This window comes from Vombatus ursinus, unplaced genomic scaffold, assembly GCF_900497805.2.
Source record: "Vombatus ursinus unplaced genomic scaffold, bare-nosed wombat genome assembly UNPS02009062.1, whole genome shotgun sequence".
NCBI classification, from domain to species: domain Eukaryota; kingdom Metazoa; phylum Chordata; class Mammalia; order Diprotodontia; family Vombatidae; genus Vombatus; species Vombatus ursinus.
Window position 1 is genome coordinate 1 of NW_020948840.1, and position 14,619 is coordinate 14,619.

At 38.8% G+C, this 14,619-nt stretch overlaps 1 protein-coding gene and 1 long non-coding RNA gene across 5 annotated transcripts in view; one reads left to right on the forward strand and one right to left on the reverse strand.

Annotated features, from left to right (window-relative positions):
• Window positions 1-674: 674 nt before the first annotated feature.
• Window positions 675-11,634, reverse strand: LOC114034690. Of its 4 annotated transcripts, XR_003568131.1 has the most exons (6): window positions 11,473-11,634; window positions 11,080-11,122; window positions 10,541-10,656; window positions 4,962-5,001; window positions 2,255-2,394; window positions 675-770 (listed from the first exon to the last, which is right to left on the reverse strand). It is a non-coding gene; the product is annotated as an uncharacterized LOC114034690 (long non-coding RNA). The 4 variants fall into 4 exon arrangements; XR_003568130.1 differs by lacking the exon at window positions 10,541-10,656; XR_003568128.1 differs by lacking the exons at window positions 10,541-10,656; window positions 11,080-11,122.
• A 72-nt stretch (window positions 11,635-11,706) lies between these two features.
• CPSF3 (cleavage and polyadenylation specific factor 3) overlaps window positions 11,707-14,619 on the forward strand; it is a 62,231-nt gene continuing 59,318 nt past the window's right edge. Inside the window, exon 1 of the mRNA XM_027850439.1 lies at window positions 11,707-11,920. Within this exon, the coding sequence (XP_027706240.1) occupies window positions 11,871-11,920 (50 nt within the window). The 5' untranslated portion in view covers window positions 11,707-11,870. The remainder of the gene's footprint in view (window positions 11,921-14,619) is intronic.

The following is a 14,619-nucleotide window of genomic DNA, read 5'->3' on the forward strand; positions in this document are numbered from 1 at the left end:
ATACTGACAAATATCTAGCTCTGTCACCTGTATGATCTGTTCACAACTCCCTTAACCTTGCTAGGTTTCAGTTTCCTCATCTGTAAAATGAAGGGGCTGAACTAGATGCCTTCTAAAGTCATTTCTAGCTCTAAATCTATGATCCTATGTCATGAATGCTGGGAGTAAATGGACTTATTAAAAACTCTAAAACTCCTAGAACACTGTGTGTAAAACTCCCCTCATTTTGGGGGCATTCAAACCTGTAAGTTCACCACTGAAGGGAGCTCCCACTGCTGTATGGGTAGTATTTGGAAACTCCCATCACAGATGCAGAATGACAACTCTTCTACAATTTAGCATCTGAGAAAGGTGCCAGGTACTCTGAGAGGTGAAGTGACCCCAAGAGAGAGAATCTGAAAATTTTCAGCTCTCATTGCAAAGGACCCATTTGTACACTGTAGCTGATTTATTTAAATGGTTTCAATGACTTGAGAAAATCCAGAATTGAACAACATCCAAAGTGGAATTATATCCAATACGTAAAATTACGAAATTAAGTGTTCACACCACTTAACAAATATCATGCAATGAGCCTATGATAAATATGTTATGTGGATTATTCGTCATAAATACAAAAAAATTAACTGACTGCCTGGTGACTTGATTCTAAACTCCACCCCCCTTACCTTGCTCTTAGTACTGATTTCACTACTTTGGGAACTGCTACTACTGTGTCGCTTTTTGCCTTTTCGAAACATTTTTCACCATAGTTGGATCCATAACCTCCCCTGGAAGAACAAAAATTGGTTACAACCAAATCAATGAAAAAGTGGCTTATTTAAACCACTTTTCCAAAAAATGTTTATTCATGAATGTAAATCAAACAGATGTGTATGTATGGGAAAGTAAACAATTTTTTCTGGCATCTATGGTTCTAATTCTTTTCACTTGGAATTCAAAGACCTAAAGGGGGGAGAGAAGGAGCAACCTGTGCCCTCAAGGCCATATGTGGCCCTCTAGGTCCTCAATTGCAGCCCTTTGGCTGAATCCAAACTTCACAGAACAAATCCCCTTAAAAGGATTTAGTCTGTAAAACTTGGACTCAGTCAAAAGGCCACACCCAAGGACCTACAAGGCCACAGGTGACCTTGAGATGGCAGGTTCCCCATCCCTCATCTAAACATTAATTCATTACCATAGAACTTGGAAGCTATTCTACTTTTTTAAGGAAAGCTAATTAGCTTGACTCAATTCCCTAAGTCAAGGTGTCTTATTTTTCTAAAATAAGGAAATTCAGGCTAAGTCAATGATATATTACTTTTTCTAGCTAAAAGGAACTCATGGTACTTAATAAGTTACATTTATATGTTAATTCATAAGAAAGGGGGGCATGTCAATCTGCTTGCTATAAAATCATGGAACAAAATGTAATTTTACACACATCTAAGGTTCCCTTGCTTTGCAGCGAGGGCTTCCTGTTGCCTAAGCATGTAATCAGTTATTTTGAAGAAATGACTCTTCTGATAGAGATAAAGGGTAAGGAAATGAATAAGAGGTGGCCAGTAGGAAACCTCATTCCAGCTAAAAATCTCTTACAGTCAAAGGACAATGTTTACCCCACACTCACTTCTAGTATGTATCAGGGAGACTTTAACTGCCACCTCAAAAGTATGAAAGAAAGACAAAATCCCTATTGTTTGTGTAGGGGTAGAGGATTCCACTGAACAAAGACAACAAAAATCCTTCTCCTAAGGAATCTCAAAGGTGCCCGTCCCATGTAATCCATTTACTGGAAGAAAGATCACAGAGGTCTCCAGCGATCAAAGGGAAATTCAGAAGAGTTTCTCTCAAAGAAAAAAATATTCTCTTTATTGATATTTAGCTGAAGAGTAAAATCTAATCACAAAATTAGTTTTAGAAACAAATCCTACCATTTGTCTTCTCTTAAAAATCCTTATGGTCAGTGAACTATAAAACAGCCTTAGCAACTTTAAGATCCTATTTATTTTACTATATGGTCTTTCACAAGCTGTTCTGTCTTCGGGTTCTTCCAGGAACAAAATACAGGTTGCCAGAAACTATTCTCTCCTCCTAACTCAACAAAATAGCATCAGGATGAAAGAAATGATATTCATGAAATGTTTGTGATCTCCTTATAAAAATGGTACTAAATACAGAGCACATAGTAATAATACATTCTTCAAGACACGCCAATGTATCCTTAGTACTAACCAAAATGAAGATTACCTGGGTAAACACTGTGACTACTCACCTGTAGTAGAGAAGTGCTTTTCCTCATGAGAAAATAGGACTTGAGACATACGAGTTATCTTGTAGCTAAAGCTGATTTCATTTCATGAAGCTCTAACTAGTCAGGACAAATCCAAATTCTTACACTCACTGTGGCTGAAACTGTACAGAAATAAAATATTTAATTAAAATAAATGTTAGCAATTTTCATTCCAAATGGTCCAAAAGGAATACTGCTATTTTGGATTGTACTATGGTTCCTGATTCCAACTAGGTTTCTGAGTCTTTATAGTCACAGATAAACTACTTTATTTAAAAAGAAATTAAACACACACACACACATACACACACACACAGATGGCAGACCAAGGAGCAGTGGAACATGTTAAAGACAACGTATTTGTAAAGAGATCTATTCCCATGGAATGAAAGGTCAGCTGACAAAGTTGGAATACAGATAGAACAAATATTCATTAATAGATACAGGCGATCACACTGCATCATTGTGTTTAGGTGTGGTATACACATTTAAACTTTTGTCAAATAGCTACAATACGATGGTCATTTGTTGTGTATTCTACCACTCTACCAGACTACAAGGTCCATGAAGGCAGGAACTGTTTCTAATTTAATATTTTTATCTCCTCCACTGCTTAGCATAGTACTTTTCACATAAGAGGGCAACTGAAATATCTGCTGGTGTTAAAAGTGAAGGAGCCCGGTATTTCATAAAGATTCAACAGCATTTGCGTACTTAAACAATACCTGAGCACCAGGTATATGTGTACTCAGTACATATACACCAGGTATACTAGGAATATACTCTGCTTGGATGTACATTAAAAGCAAAATGTAGAGGGCTTTAAATGCAAAAGAGGAGTTTTTATTTTATCCTAGAAGTAATAGAGCACCACAGAAGCTTTCAAGTACAATGACACGGTGACCTTTAGGAATATCACTTTGTTGGCTCAGTTCAAGAAGGATTAGACAGAGGAGACACTTGAGGAAAGGAGACCAATTAGTACAGGTCTGCACAACCTGCAGCTGGCCTAAGGATTTCAGCGGCCTGTGAAAAACGTAGAAAACATCCACATTTTTCTTGGGCCACCTGAAATCATTTGGCATGCACAGCCGCAGGCTAAAGTTGCATCTTCTGCAAGAATTTTCCAGTCCTCCTTAATCTTAATGTCCTCCCTTTGTGACTACCCCCAATTTGTCCTGAATATATGTTGTTTATACATGGTAGTTTGTACTTTCCTCCTCTCTGTCACCTAGCTATCCTGGTTTTCCTCAAATCTAAGCTAAAGTTGCATCTTCTGCACACTGTCTCCTTCATTAGACTGTTAGCTACTGGAGAGCAGGGACTGTTTTGTTTTCTGTTTCTTTATATCCCCAGGGCTTATAAAGTACCAGGCACATATTAGTCCCTTCATAAATGATAGCTGACTATTACAAAAGTCCAGATAAAAAGTGATGAGTCCTTTAACTACAGTGGTGGCCACGTAAGAAGAAGGAAGGGAAAAGATGAGAAATGTTGTAGGGGTGAAAGGATTTGGCAACTGATTGGCTACGGAAGATACTCCAAGGTTACAAAAATTTGGTTAAAGGATTTTTCCCTGTTCTTCCACATCCTCTCTAACATTTGTCACTTTCCCCTTCTATTATTTTAGCCAATCTGATAGGTGTGAGATGATATCTCAAAGTTGTTTTAATTTGCATTTCTCTAATCAATAGGGATTAAGGGCATTATGACTATAAAGTAGTTTTGATTTCTTCATCAAAAAACTGCCAGTTCATATCCTTTGACCATTTATCAATTGAAGAATGACTCAGTATTAAAAATTTGATCAAGTTCTCTATATATGTGATATATGAGGCCTTTATCCAAGAAATTGTGTATAAAAATTTCCCCCCAATTTTCTGCTTTCCTTCTAATCTTGACTACATTGGCTTTACTTGTACAAAACCTTTATAATTTAATAAAATCAAAATCATACAATTCACATTGTCAAAATGCTCTCCTTCTTGTTCATTCATAAATTCTTCTCCTTTCCATTAAGTCTGATAGGTATGTTCCATGTTCTTTTAATTTTCTTATGATATCTCCCTTTAAACCTAGAGGTCATGTATCCATTTTCACCTTATCTCGATAAATGTCATAAGATGTTGGTCTGTATCCAATTTTTAACAGACTGCTTTCCAGTTTTCCCAGTAATTTTTTAACCAAATAGTGAATTCTTATTCTAAAAGCTTAAATCTTTACATTTGTCAAACACAAGGTTGCTATCATCATTTACTACTATTATAGGTCTAATATGTTCCACTCATCCACCTTTCTATTTCTTAGTACAAGCCAGTTTTGATAACTATTGCTTTATTATATAGTTTAAGATCAGGTACCACTAAACCTCCTTCATTTATGTTTTTCTTTCATTAATCCCTTTGATATTCTTGACTTTCTGTTCTTTCCAACGAATTTTGATAATATTTTAATAGCTCGATAAAATAATTTTCTGGCAATTTAATTGGGATGGCATCGAATAAGGAGATTAATTCAAGTAGAGTTGTCATTTTCATTATATTGGTTCTGTCCACCCATGAGCAATTAATATTTCTCCAATTATTTAAATCTGCAGGGCAGATGGGTGGTGTAGTGGATAGAGCACTGGCACTGAAGTCAGGAAGACCTGAGTTCAAACCCAGCCCTAGACCAAACACTTGACTCTTACCAGTTGTGTGACTCTGGGCAAGTCACTTAACCCCAATTGCCTAAAAAACAAACAAAAAAACAACCAATTATTTAAATCTGACTTTATTTGTATAAAAACTGTTTCATGCTTACATTCATATAGTTTCTGGGTTTGTCTTGGCAGGTACACTCCCAGGTTTTTATACTGTTTACTCCAAGATACTCCAAGGTTACAAAAATTTGGTTAAAGGACTTTTTCCTGTTCTTCCACATCCTCTCTAACATTTGTCACTTTCCCCTTCTATTATTTTAGCCAATCTGATAGGTGTGAGATGATATCTCAAAGTGGTTTTAATTTGCATTGAATACATGTTGTTTAAGTGGGGTATCTCTTACTATCTCTTCTTGCAGGGTTTTCTGTTGGTGACATATAGAAATTCTGATGATTTATGTGGGTTTATTTTATATCTTGCTACTCTGGTAAAATCAATAATTGTTTCAGCTAACTTTTTAGTTGAATCTCTAGGATTTTCAAGTATATTATCATAGTCTGTAAAGAGAGATAGTTTTATTTCATTGCCCATTCTGATTCCTTCAACTTCTTTTACTCCTCTTATTGCTATTGCTAGCATCCCTAATACAGTACTGAATAATACTGGTGATAATGGGCATCCTTGTTTCACTCCTTATCTTACTGGAAAGGCTTCTGGTTTATCCCCATTACAAATAATGCTTATTGGGGGCAGCTAGGTGACACAGTGGATAGAGCACCGGCCCTTAAGTCAGGAGGACCTGAGTTCAAATCCAGCCTCAGACCAAACACTTGACACTTACTAGGTGTGTGACCCTGGGCAAGTCACTTAACCCCAACTGCCTAAAAAAAAAAAAAAGACAAAAAAAACCAAACAAAACAAACAAATAAATAACGCTTACTGATGATTTTAGGTAGATACTTCTTATCATTTTAAGGAAAAAATCCATTTATACCTATGCTTTCAAATGTTTTTAATAGAAATGAATGTTGTATTTTGTCAAAAGCTTTTTCTGCAAATATTGATATAATTATGCTTTTTGTTACTATTGTTTTTGATATAATCAATTACGTTAATAGTTTTCCTTATGTTAAATCATCCCTGCATTCCCAGTATGAATCCCATTTGATCACGATTTATAATCTTTGTGATATATTATTGTAGCCATCTGGCTAATTTAGAATTTTTAAATTTTAATATTTTAATTTAGAATTATTTAGAATTTTTGCATTCATATTCATTAAAGAAATTGGTCTGTAATTTTCTTTTTCCATTTTGGCTCTTCCTGGTTTAGATATCAGCACTGTATCTGTTTCGTAAAAGGAGTTTGCTAGAACTCCTCTGCCTGTTATTCCAAATAACTTATTTAATATTGGAATTGGTTGATCTTTAAATGTTTGGTAGAATTCACTTGTAAATCCATCTGGTCATGATGCTTTATTCTTACAAAGCTCATTTATGGTCCTTCTTTTTCCTAAAATAGGTTTGTTTAGATATTCTATTTCCTCTTTTGTTAATCTAGGCATTATATTTTTGTAAATATTCTTACATTTCACTTCCATTGCTAAATTTATTGGCATAAAATTCAGCAAAAAAACTTTTTCTTGTATTCTTTTTAAATTTATTTTGTTTTCAACATTCACTTTCATAAGCTTTTGAGTTTTAAATTTTCTTCCCCTCCCTCCTCACCTCCCTCCCCAAGACAGCATGTAATCTATATTCCTATTAAACGTTTTCACATTATTCCAAAATAATTCTTAATAACTGCTTTGATTTCATCTTCATTAGTGATGTATTCACCCTTCTCATTTTTGATACTAGTGACACGGTTTTCTTTTTTATTATATTAACTAATGATTTATCTATTTTCTTTTTATAAAACCAACTCCTAGTTTTATTTCCCAATTCAATGGTTTGCTCAACATTCAATTTTATTAATCTCACCTTTATTTTTTAGGATTTCCAATTTGGTGTTTAATTGGGGATTTCTAATTTGTTCTTTTTCCAGTTTTTTTAATTGCATATTTAATTCACTGGTCTGTTCTTTCTCTATTTTATTGTTATATGCATTTAGAGATATAAATTTCCCCCAATTACTACTTTTGCTATATTGTGTAGGTTTTGGTATGTTGTTTCATTATTGTTAACAAAATTATTTATTGTTTCTATGACTTGTTCTTTAACCCACTCATTCTTTAAGACTAGGTTGTTTAGTTTCCAAATAATTTTTAATGTTTCCATGGTCCCTTATTAAATATAATTTATATTTATTTTATTATGATTTGAAAAAGATGCATTTAATATTATTTTTCTGCATTTAACTATAAAGTTTTATGGCCTGATACATGGTAATTTTTGCAAAAGTATCATATACCACTGAGAAAAAAGCGCATTCCTTTCTATTCTCATTCAATTCTCTACAGATAGCTATTATATCTAGCTTATCTATGATCCTATTCATCTCTTTGCCTTCTTCCTTATTCATTTTCTGGTTATATTTATCTAGTTCTGAGAAGGGAAGACTGAAGTCCCCCACTATTACAGTTATGCTATCTATTTCCATCTGTAATGCATTTAGCTTTTTCTTTAAAAAACTGGATGCTACAGCATTTGGTGCATATAGGTTTAGTACTGATATTACTGAATTATCTATAGTACCTTTTATCATAATATAGTTCTGGTTTACCTCTTTGAATGAAATCTATTTTAGCTTTAACTTTGAGATCATGATAGCTACCCCTGCATTTTTTTCTATCAGCTGAAGCATAATATATTTTACTTTAACCCTTTATTTTTACTGTGTATTTTTCATTCTCAAATGTGTTTCTTGCAAGCAACATATTGTAGGCTTCTGGTTTTTAATCCATTCTACTATACATTTCCATTTTATGGGCGAGTTCATCCCATTCACATTCAAAGTTATAATTATGAGTTGTGTATTTCCCTCCATCATATTTTTCTTACTGTTTATCCTTCTCTCCCTCTTTTTAACCCTACCTTCCCTCAGTCCAATTTACTTCTAACCACTGCCCCCCTGAGCTGCACCTCTTCTAAGAATCCTTCCCCTATCCTCCTATTCCTTAATCTACCCAGCCTTCTAAGAGTCCCTTCCTTTCCCTCTCCCTTTACCCTATTTCTTGATCTGCACACCCTTCTACGATTCCTCCCTTTTCTTATCCTCTCTCTCTCCCATTTCTTTATAAAAAGACTTTTATAACCTTCTATAAGTATACGGTATTCCCTCTTTAACCCAGTTCTGATAAGAATAAGGTTCTATCTAGCACTACCAGCCCTCCACCCCCTCCTGCCTCCACTGCAGCAGTTCTTCCATTCAAACCTCATTTGTATGAGATAATTATTTTACCTCTCCTTACCCAATTTTATTTTTTCAGGATCATCCTGTGAAGGGAATTATGATTTTCATATTAATTGATATGATGTTTAATGAATATACTAATAGATTAGATTTTTCAGAATTGCCTCTTCTGGCTTGTGAGTCAGAAACTTACAATGCGGCTTGAAATTATCAAACTCTTGAGAATATTCTCACAATCCCTGCATTCTTGTGCCTGGGTACCTTAAGTGAAGTGAATCAAAGATTGTAGAACTTGTTCCTATCACAAAACTCCGGTCCTATGACCTACCAAGTAATGCCCCTCAAGGACGTGACCAACATTGTTCCCACAGGAGCTTAGAACACCTGTATTGTCGGGAAACCACTCAGGCCCTGGGAAATCATTGTTTGTAATTCACCTCCCCCCTCTTTCTACTTGTGATTTATGTATATAATCTCTGCCTTCACTATAGCCAGGTGGGATTCTGATCAGAATTCCAGATTTATCAATCTGTTCCTCATAACGAAACTAATTAAACTGCAACTTGATTATTGGCACTTTGTCCCAGGCCTTCAGTTTACTCACTCCCAGGTTAGGGACTGGTTCAGTAAGATCCTATTAATGATCTCATCATACTCAACTCTTTCAAAGAGTTTCAACCTATCAAGACTTTCAAACTATCTTAAAAGTTACAGAGAAACAGTTTGCCCTTATTAAGTCCCTTATAATTGGTCTCTAATGTTCACCTTTTTATGTTTCACCTGATTCTTACAGGTCAAATTTTCCATTCAGTTCTAGTCTTTTTCTCACAAATATGTGAAAGTCCTTTAATTCATTAAATATCATTTTTTTTTTCCTATGTAGGATTATACTCAGCTTTGCTGGGTAAGTTATTCTTGGTTGCAAGACCAGCTCCTTTGTTTTTTGGAATATAATGTTCCATATCCTTTGGTCTTTTTACATAAAAGCTGCTAAATCTCATGTATCCTAACTGTAGCTCCACAGTATTTAAATTGTTTTTCCGAGTTGCTTGTAGTATTTTCACCTTGACCTGGGCGTTTCTAAACTGAGCTATAATGTTCTGTGAGTTTTCATCTTGGGCTCTCTTTCAGGTGATGATAGATTTTTTTCCATTTCCATTTTATCCTCTAATTTCTTGACGTATATTGTATAGACTCTTTTTTTTTTAATCCTAACTTTCAGGTAATCCAACAATTCTTATATCAACTCTCCTCAACGTGTTCTCCAGGTCAGTTGTTTTTCTAATGTGATGTTTCACATTCTCTATTTTTTTTTCATCCTTTTGATTCTGTTTTATTATTTCTTGCTGCCTTATAATGTCATTAGATTCCCCTCATCCATTTCTTCCTTAAATTTTTGGCTCTCTTTTTCCAATTGGTTGACTTCTCAAAAATTTCTTGTATTACTCTTATTTTTTTTCCTAATTATTCCTAAACCTCTGTTATTTGATTTTTAAAGTCCTCCTAAGCTCTTCCAAGAACTCTTTTTGGGCATGTGACCATTTTACATTTTTCTCTGAAGCAGAAGTAGCTGTTTTAACTTAACTATCTTCTGAGTTTGAACCCAGATCTTCCCTATGACCACACACCACTTCCACACACCATTCTGCCCTGGAACCAAAATCAGGGACACCACTCTCTGATGGGTGCCAGCAACCAGCTGGGTCCTGGCCACTCTCCTACTGCCCTCACTTCTAGCTCACTGCCATAGTACAGGACTTTGCCTGGTCAGTGCATCAGAGCTCTTAGTTCAGAGTCAGCAATCTTCCCCAATAAGTTGGCCAACTCCCTCACCCCACATAGTCTTCCACAGGGCAAAAGTTCCTTAAGAGGAAGCTCCTGCTGGACAGGACTGACCTCGGGGGTTGTGGTTTGTTGATTCCAAGGCACTTCAATCAGGCCAGACCAATATTCCAGAGGTAAGGTCTCTCCTAATGTCCTCCCAAGTTGTCTTAGGTGGACAACTGCTTTATCTCAACTTTTAATTATTTCTGTCTCTCAAAGTTCACTTTGAGGCCTTATTTTAAATTGTAGGGGAATTTAAGAGACTCAGGTAATTTCCTGCCTTATTCTACCATCTTCCCAGAATCCTCTCCTCTTCAGGCTTGTTTGCCTTCCAGCCATAGGAATGAGCCTTCATTCCAAAGGAAGAGCACAAGTACCAAGTGAAGAGCAACTTACAGCAACAATCAGCATAGAAATAACTGTCTCTGTTAGACAATACCAAGGTACCTTTCAACACATAGGATTTAGAAAAGAAATATAATCCAACGGGGAAGGAGATGTCTTTAAGGTAGATGTGAATGAGCCTTCATATCTCCTCTCTTGCTCAGCATTACGTCCATGAGCTGGTGGCAGGGGAGTGAGGGTGGGAAAAGGTGGGGTGGATTAGTGATTGTGAAGGATTGCTGGCTGCCACACTTGGTCCACGCAGGCTGAGGAGGAGAGTGAAATGAAGTTCTCGGTGCAGGTGCCCCAACTGTGAAGACCAGAATGTGTAATGCACACTGTTCCACAACCCCTCCCCCACAAACCGACTGTTAAATGCTGACCCTCACATCCCAGATAAGACCTTAAAAATGAGTCTCCTCGATGTTTTACTACCCTTGCCCCCTATTCTCATGCAGCGTACAGACGCTTCCCCTCGGGTACCCCCTCCTCACCCGGGACAGTGCCTCCCTACACCCTGCCTCACTCCCCCAGCAGAGGATGCGCTGGGGATTGGGGAAGACACGCGGGTCCTAGGTTCCGATCCCAGCTTGGCTACTTACACAGGGAGAGGCGGCTTTCTCCCCCAAACCTCAGTTTCCTTATCTGTAAAAATAAGAGGATTAGGCTGGCTGGCTGGCTCTCAGGGCGCTCTCAGCTCTATATCAGGCGGCCACCGCCCTGATTCACAGAAAAGGGCGGTACCCATTCTCATACGCCCCCACTCTCCTCACCCCTCCATCACTCCCCAACTTTGCCCCTGGTCGCTATGGCAACCGGAGGCCTACTTCCCTCCCCCCACCCTGACACAAGCCGCCGAGTCACGACTCCAACCCTACGGAGGCTGGCACGTGGCTGCGGGGCTGGGCGCGGGAAACCGAAGGCTCGCGCTAAGCGGCGAACAGAGAAACAGAGAAGAAAAGCGGAACGGGAAGGAATGGGGAGAGGGTCCTCACCTCACTGCCACCGGGAAAAGTGGAGGTTCCCGACAGAAACTGCTTTCAACACCAGAGAAGCCGGAGGCGGCCACTCCTACTCCACATTTTTTTTTCCTTCCTTTTCCTTCCTTCCTCTCACCTCACCGCCCGGATTCCGTCACCATTTCCACCCCGCAGGCGCAGAACGCCTCTGCTGGCCCCGCCCCGCGCTCCCGGGCTCGAAAGGAAGCCGCGAAACCTCCTGGGTCAGACCCGTACCGGAAGTAAGGTCTCGAGCGCCTCAGAGACGCCGGAAGTGGTGATCGTAATGCTCTGAGAGGAGGGCTGAGGGGCTTCTCTCCTCTCTCGCTGCTTTGCGGGGGTAGTGGTGGCTCGTCGGATCCCCTCTTTCCTCTTCCCTTCCCCTGACCCCAGAGATGTCGGCGATTCCTGCCGAGGAGAGCGACCAGCTACTGATCCGACCGCTGTAAGGAGCCCGGGGAGGGAGAAACTGCGCGCAGCCGAGCCCGGGTGGCGAGGCCGCGGGGAAGGCCGCGGGGACTCGTGAGGGGCGGCCTCCCCCACACTGGCTGCGAGACCACCCGGCCTCGTTCTACCCGCGTCTGTGGGCTCAGGCTGTTGTCTGCTTGCTTTAAATACCGCCCCTCCGCCATTCACCTGTTGCTCTCTACCACTTTCTCAAAATCTGGCTCAGAAGCCACTTTCTTCAGGAATATGACCTTTCCCCTCAAACTTCACTTGACACGCGAGTTTTGCATCGCTTTGGTGCCCCAAGATCACTGTGTATTATTGTCATCTTCGTTGGGATCTCTGTCCCCTTACTAGGCAAAATTCTCGGAGGACTTGCCTAACCTTGTCTTTGCTGTAGACAGGAGACGTTTAATATGTGTTTGTTCAGTGAATGAACTAGCGAGTAAAAGAAATGTTAGCCAACGACCCTCTTCCCCTCGCAACTCCAAGTTTGCTGAAATTTAGTTTCCTTCTATGTAGTTGATGGTTGTGTTGTGTTTTTTTTTAAGTGAGGCAATTGGGGTTAAGTGACTTGCCCAGAGTAACACAGCTAGTGAGTGTTATGTGTCTAAGACCGTATTTGAATTTAGGTACTGCTGACTCCAGGGCCAGTACTCTATCCACTACACGACCTGGCTGTCCCGCTTTCCTTCTATGTAAAGTCGACATATTCTAACCTTACCTATCTCAAAACGTTAGTTTTTGGGATTGGGACTTTTTCTTTTTGAGAATCCAGAGAAAAAATTTATATGGAAAGAACTTTTGTAAACATGCAAGCAGTTATCATCTAACTAAAATTTATTGTTTCTGCTAGGCATTGAGGAGTACCTTACATTATGTTGGGAGGCCGTAACTTGAACAGAGACAAGTAAACAGAAGGAAATTATTTGTTGTCTGTTATTTGTGAGCCATAGTGCTAGACTTTGTCTCTGCCCATAGGGAAATTGCAGTGTAATTTGGAGAGATAAAGCGTATCTATGCATAACTCTAATGCTACGTAAAATATGGTATGTGGGAAGGAAATATCCAGACAGAGTACCAGAAGAAATTGAAGGAGGGTGAGATCCCACCCAGTTGGAAGGAGGAAAGTAAGGCAAGGATAGAGCTAGAGTCAGGAAGACCTGAGTTAAAATATAGCATCACCCAGGTAATAGTTGTATGACCCTGGGCATTTCAGTTAACTTCTTTCTGCCTCAGTTTCCTGATCTCTAAAATGTGAATCGTAATAGCACCATCTACCTCGCAGTGTTATGAGAATAAGAAGAGATGATATTTGTAAAATGCTTTGCAAACCCTATAGGCCTATATAAATGCCAGATATCATTATAGGTTGGTGACGCCCAAACTTGGCCTTGACGAAAGGGACAGATTTCAGCAGGCAATTTTTGATGGCAGTCAATTTCAAATGTGGAGGGAAAATATAAAGAAGGGAAAAGGTAGGATGAAAAGGCTTCCTGTAGAAGGTGAGAGTTTAGCTGGTTCTTGAAGGAAGAGAGATAAAGAGGGAGAGTATTTCCATGCATGAAGGATAGCCAGTGAAAATTCCAAGTCTGGAGATAATGTGTTTTGTTCAAGGAACAGAAAATAGTCCAGTGTCACTGGATCAAAGAGTATAGGGGAGGGGGGAATTGTTAGGTGTAAGAAGGCTGGAATGAATGAGCTGAAGAGCATAAGTGGAGGGATTAGTCTTGGAATAAAGAAAGGCTTCTTCATTACATTTTGAGACTGGAGGGAAGGAGTTGAAGTTTAAAGAAGTGGAGAAGTCACATGCATAGGATCACAGATCTGGAATTGGAAAATGACCAAAGAAGTCACCTAATACTGCCCCCTCATTTTTTTTGTCTTTTTTTTTTTTTCTCAGATGAGGAAATTGAAACCCAAAGAGATTAAGGGACGTGATCAAAGTCCCACACATAAGTCACCCAACAGGAATTCAAGTCCAGCACTGTTGATTCCAAGTCCTGGGTGGTCTTTTTTCACTGTGCCATATTGCAATAAAAGGATATCAGATGACCCTAGAAATTATGGATTGGAGAAGTAGCTTAGTAGTGGAGATGGAAATTTGGAAATCTTCTAAGTAGATTAACTTTATAACTAACGTGCCCAGGGCATACATACATACCTTGTATAAATTTATTTGTCAGTTATTTACTGTGGGCTTAGCTAGCCAAGTGAAATACAGAAGAATGAATGAAAAAACATTTATTACATGCTTACTGTATGCCAAGCACTGTACTAAGTGCTGGGGATTTTTAAAAAAAGGAGTTGGGGCCAGAGACAGTTCCTGACCTCAAAGAGCTTATGTTCTAATAGGGGCAAATAACACCATATAGGGGAGTGGCTTTGGTGGCCAGGAAGATGTCTTTTGGATTGAGAATTCATTGAGTTGATGAGAGGAATGTTGTTGATTGACACCCATAGTTGTCAAGAATATGGCCAGGGTAGAATATAAAGTAAGTCTGGGACTAGCTAGATAGAGTGAACCATGTAAGTTTGCACTCAACCAATGAGTTGCACAGTGGGAGTTCCAGAGCTGGATAGACTATAGAACATATAGAACCCTAGGAGACTGAAGCCTAGGGAGACCCAGTGATTCTAATGGCTCATGTTTATATTGAGCTCCTTCCTAGCAACATCACTGTGGGACAAGTAAAT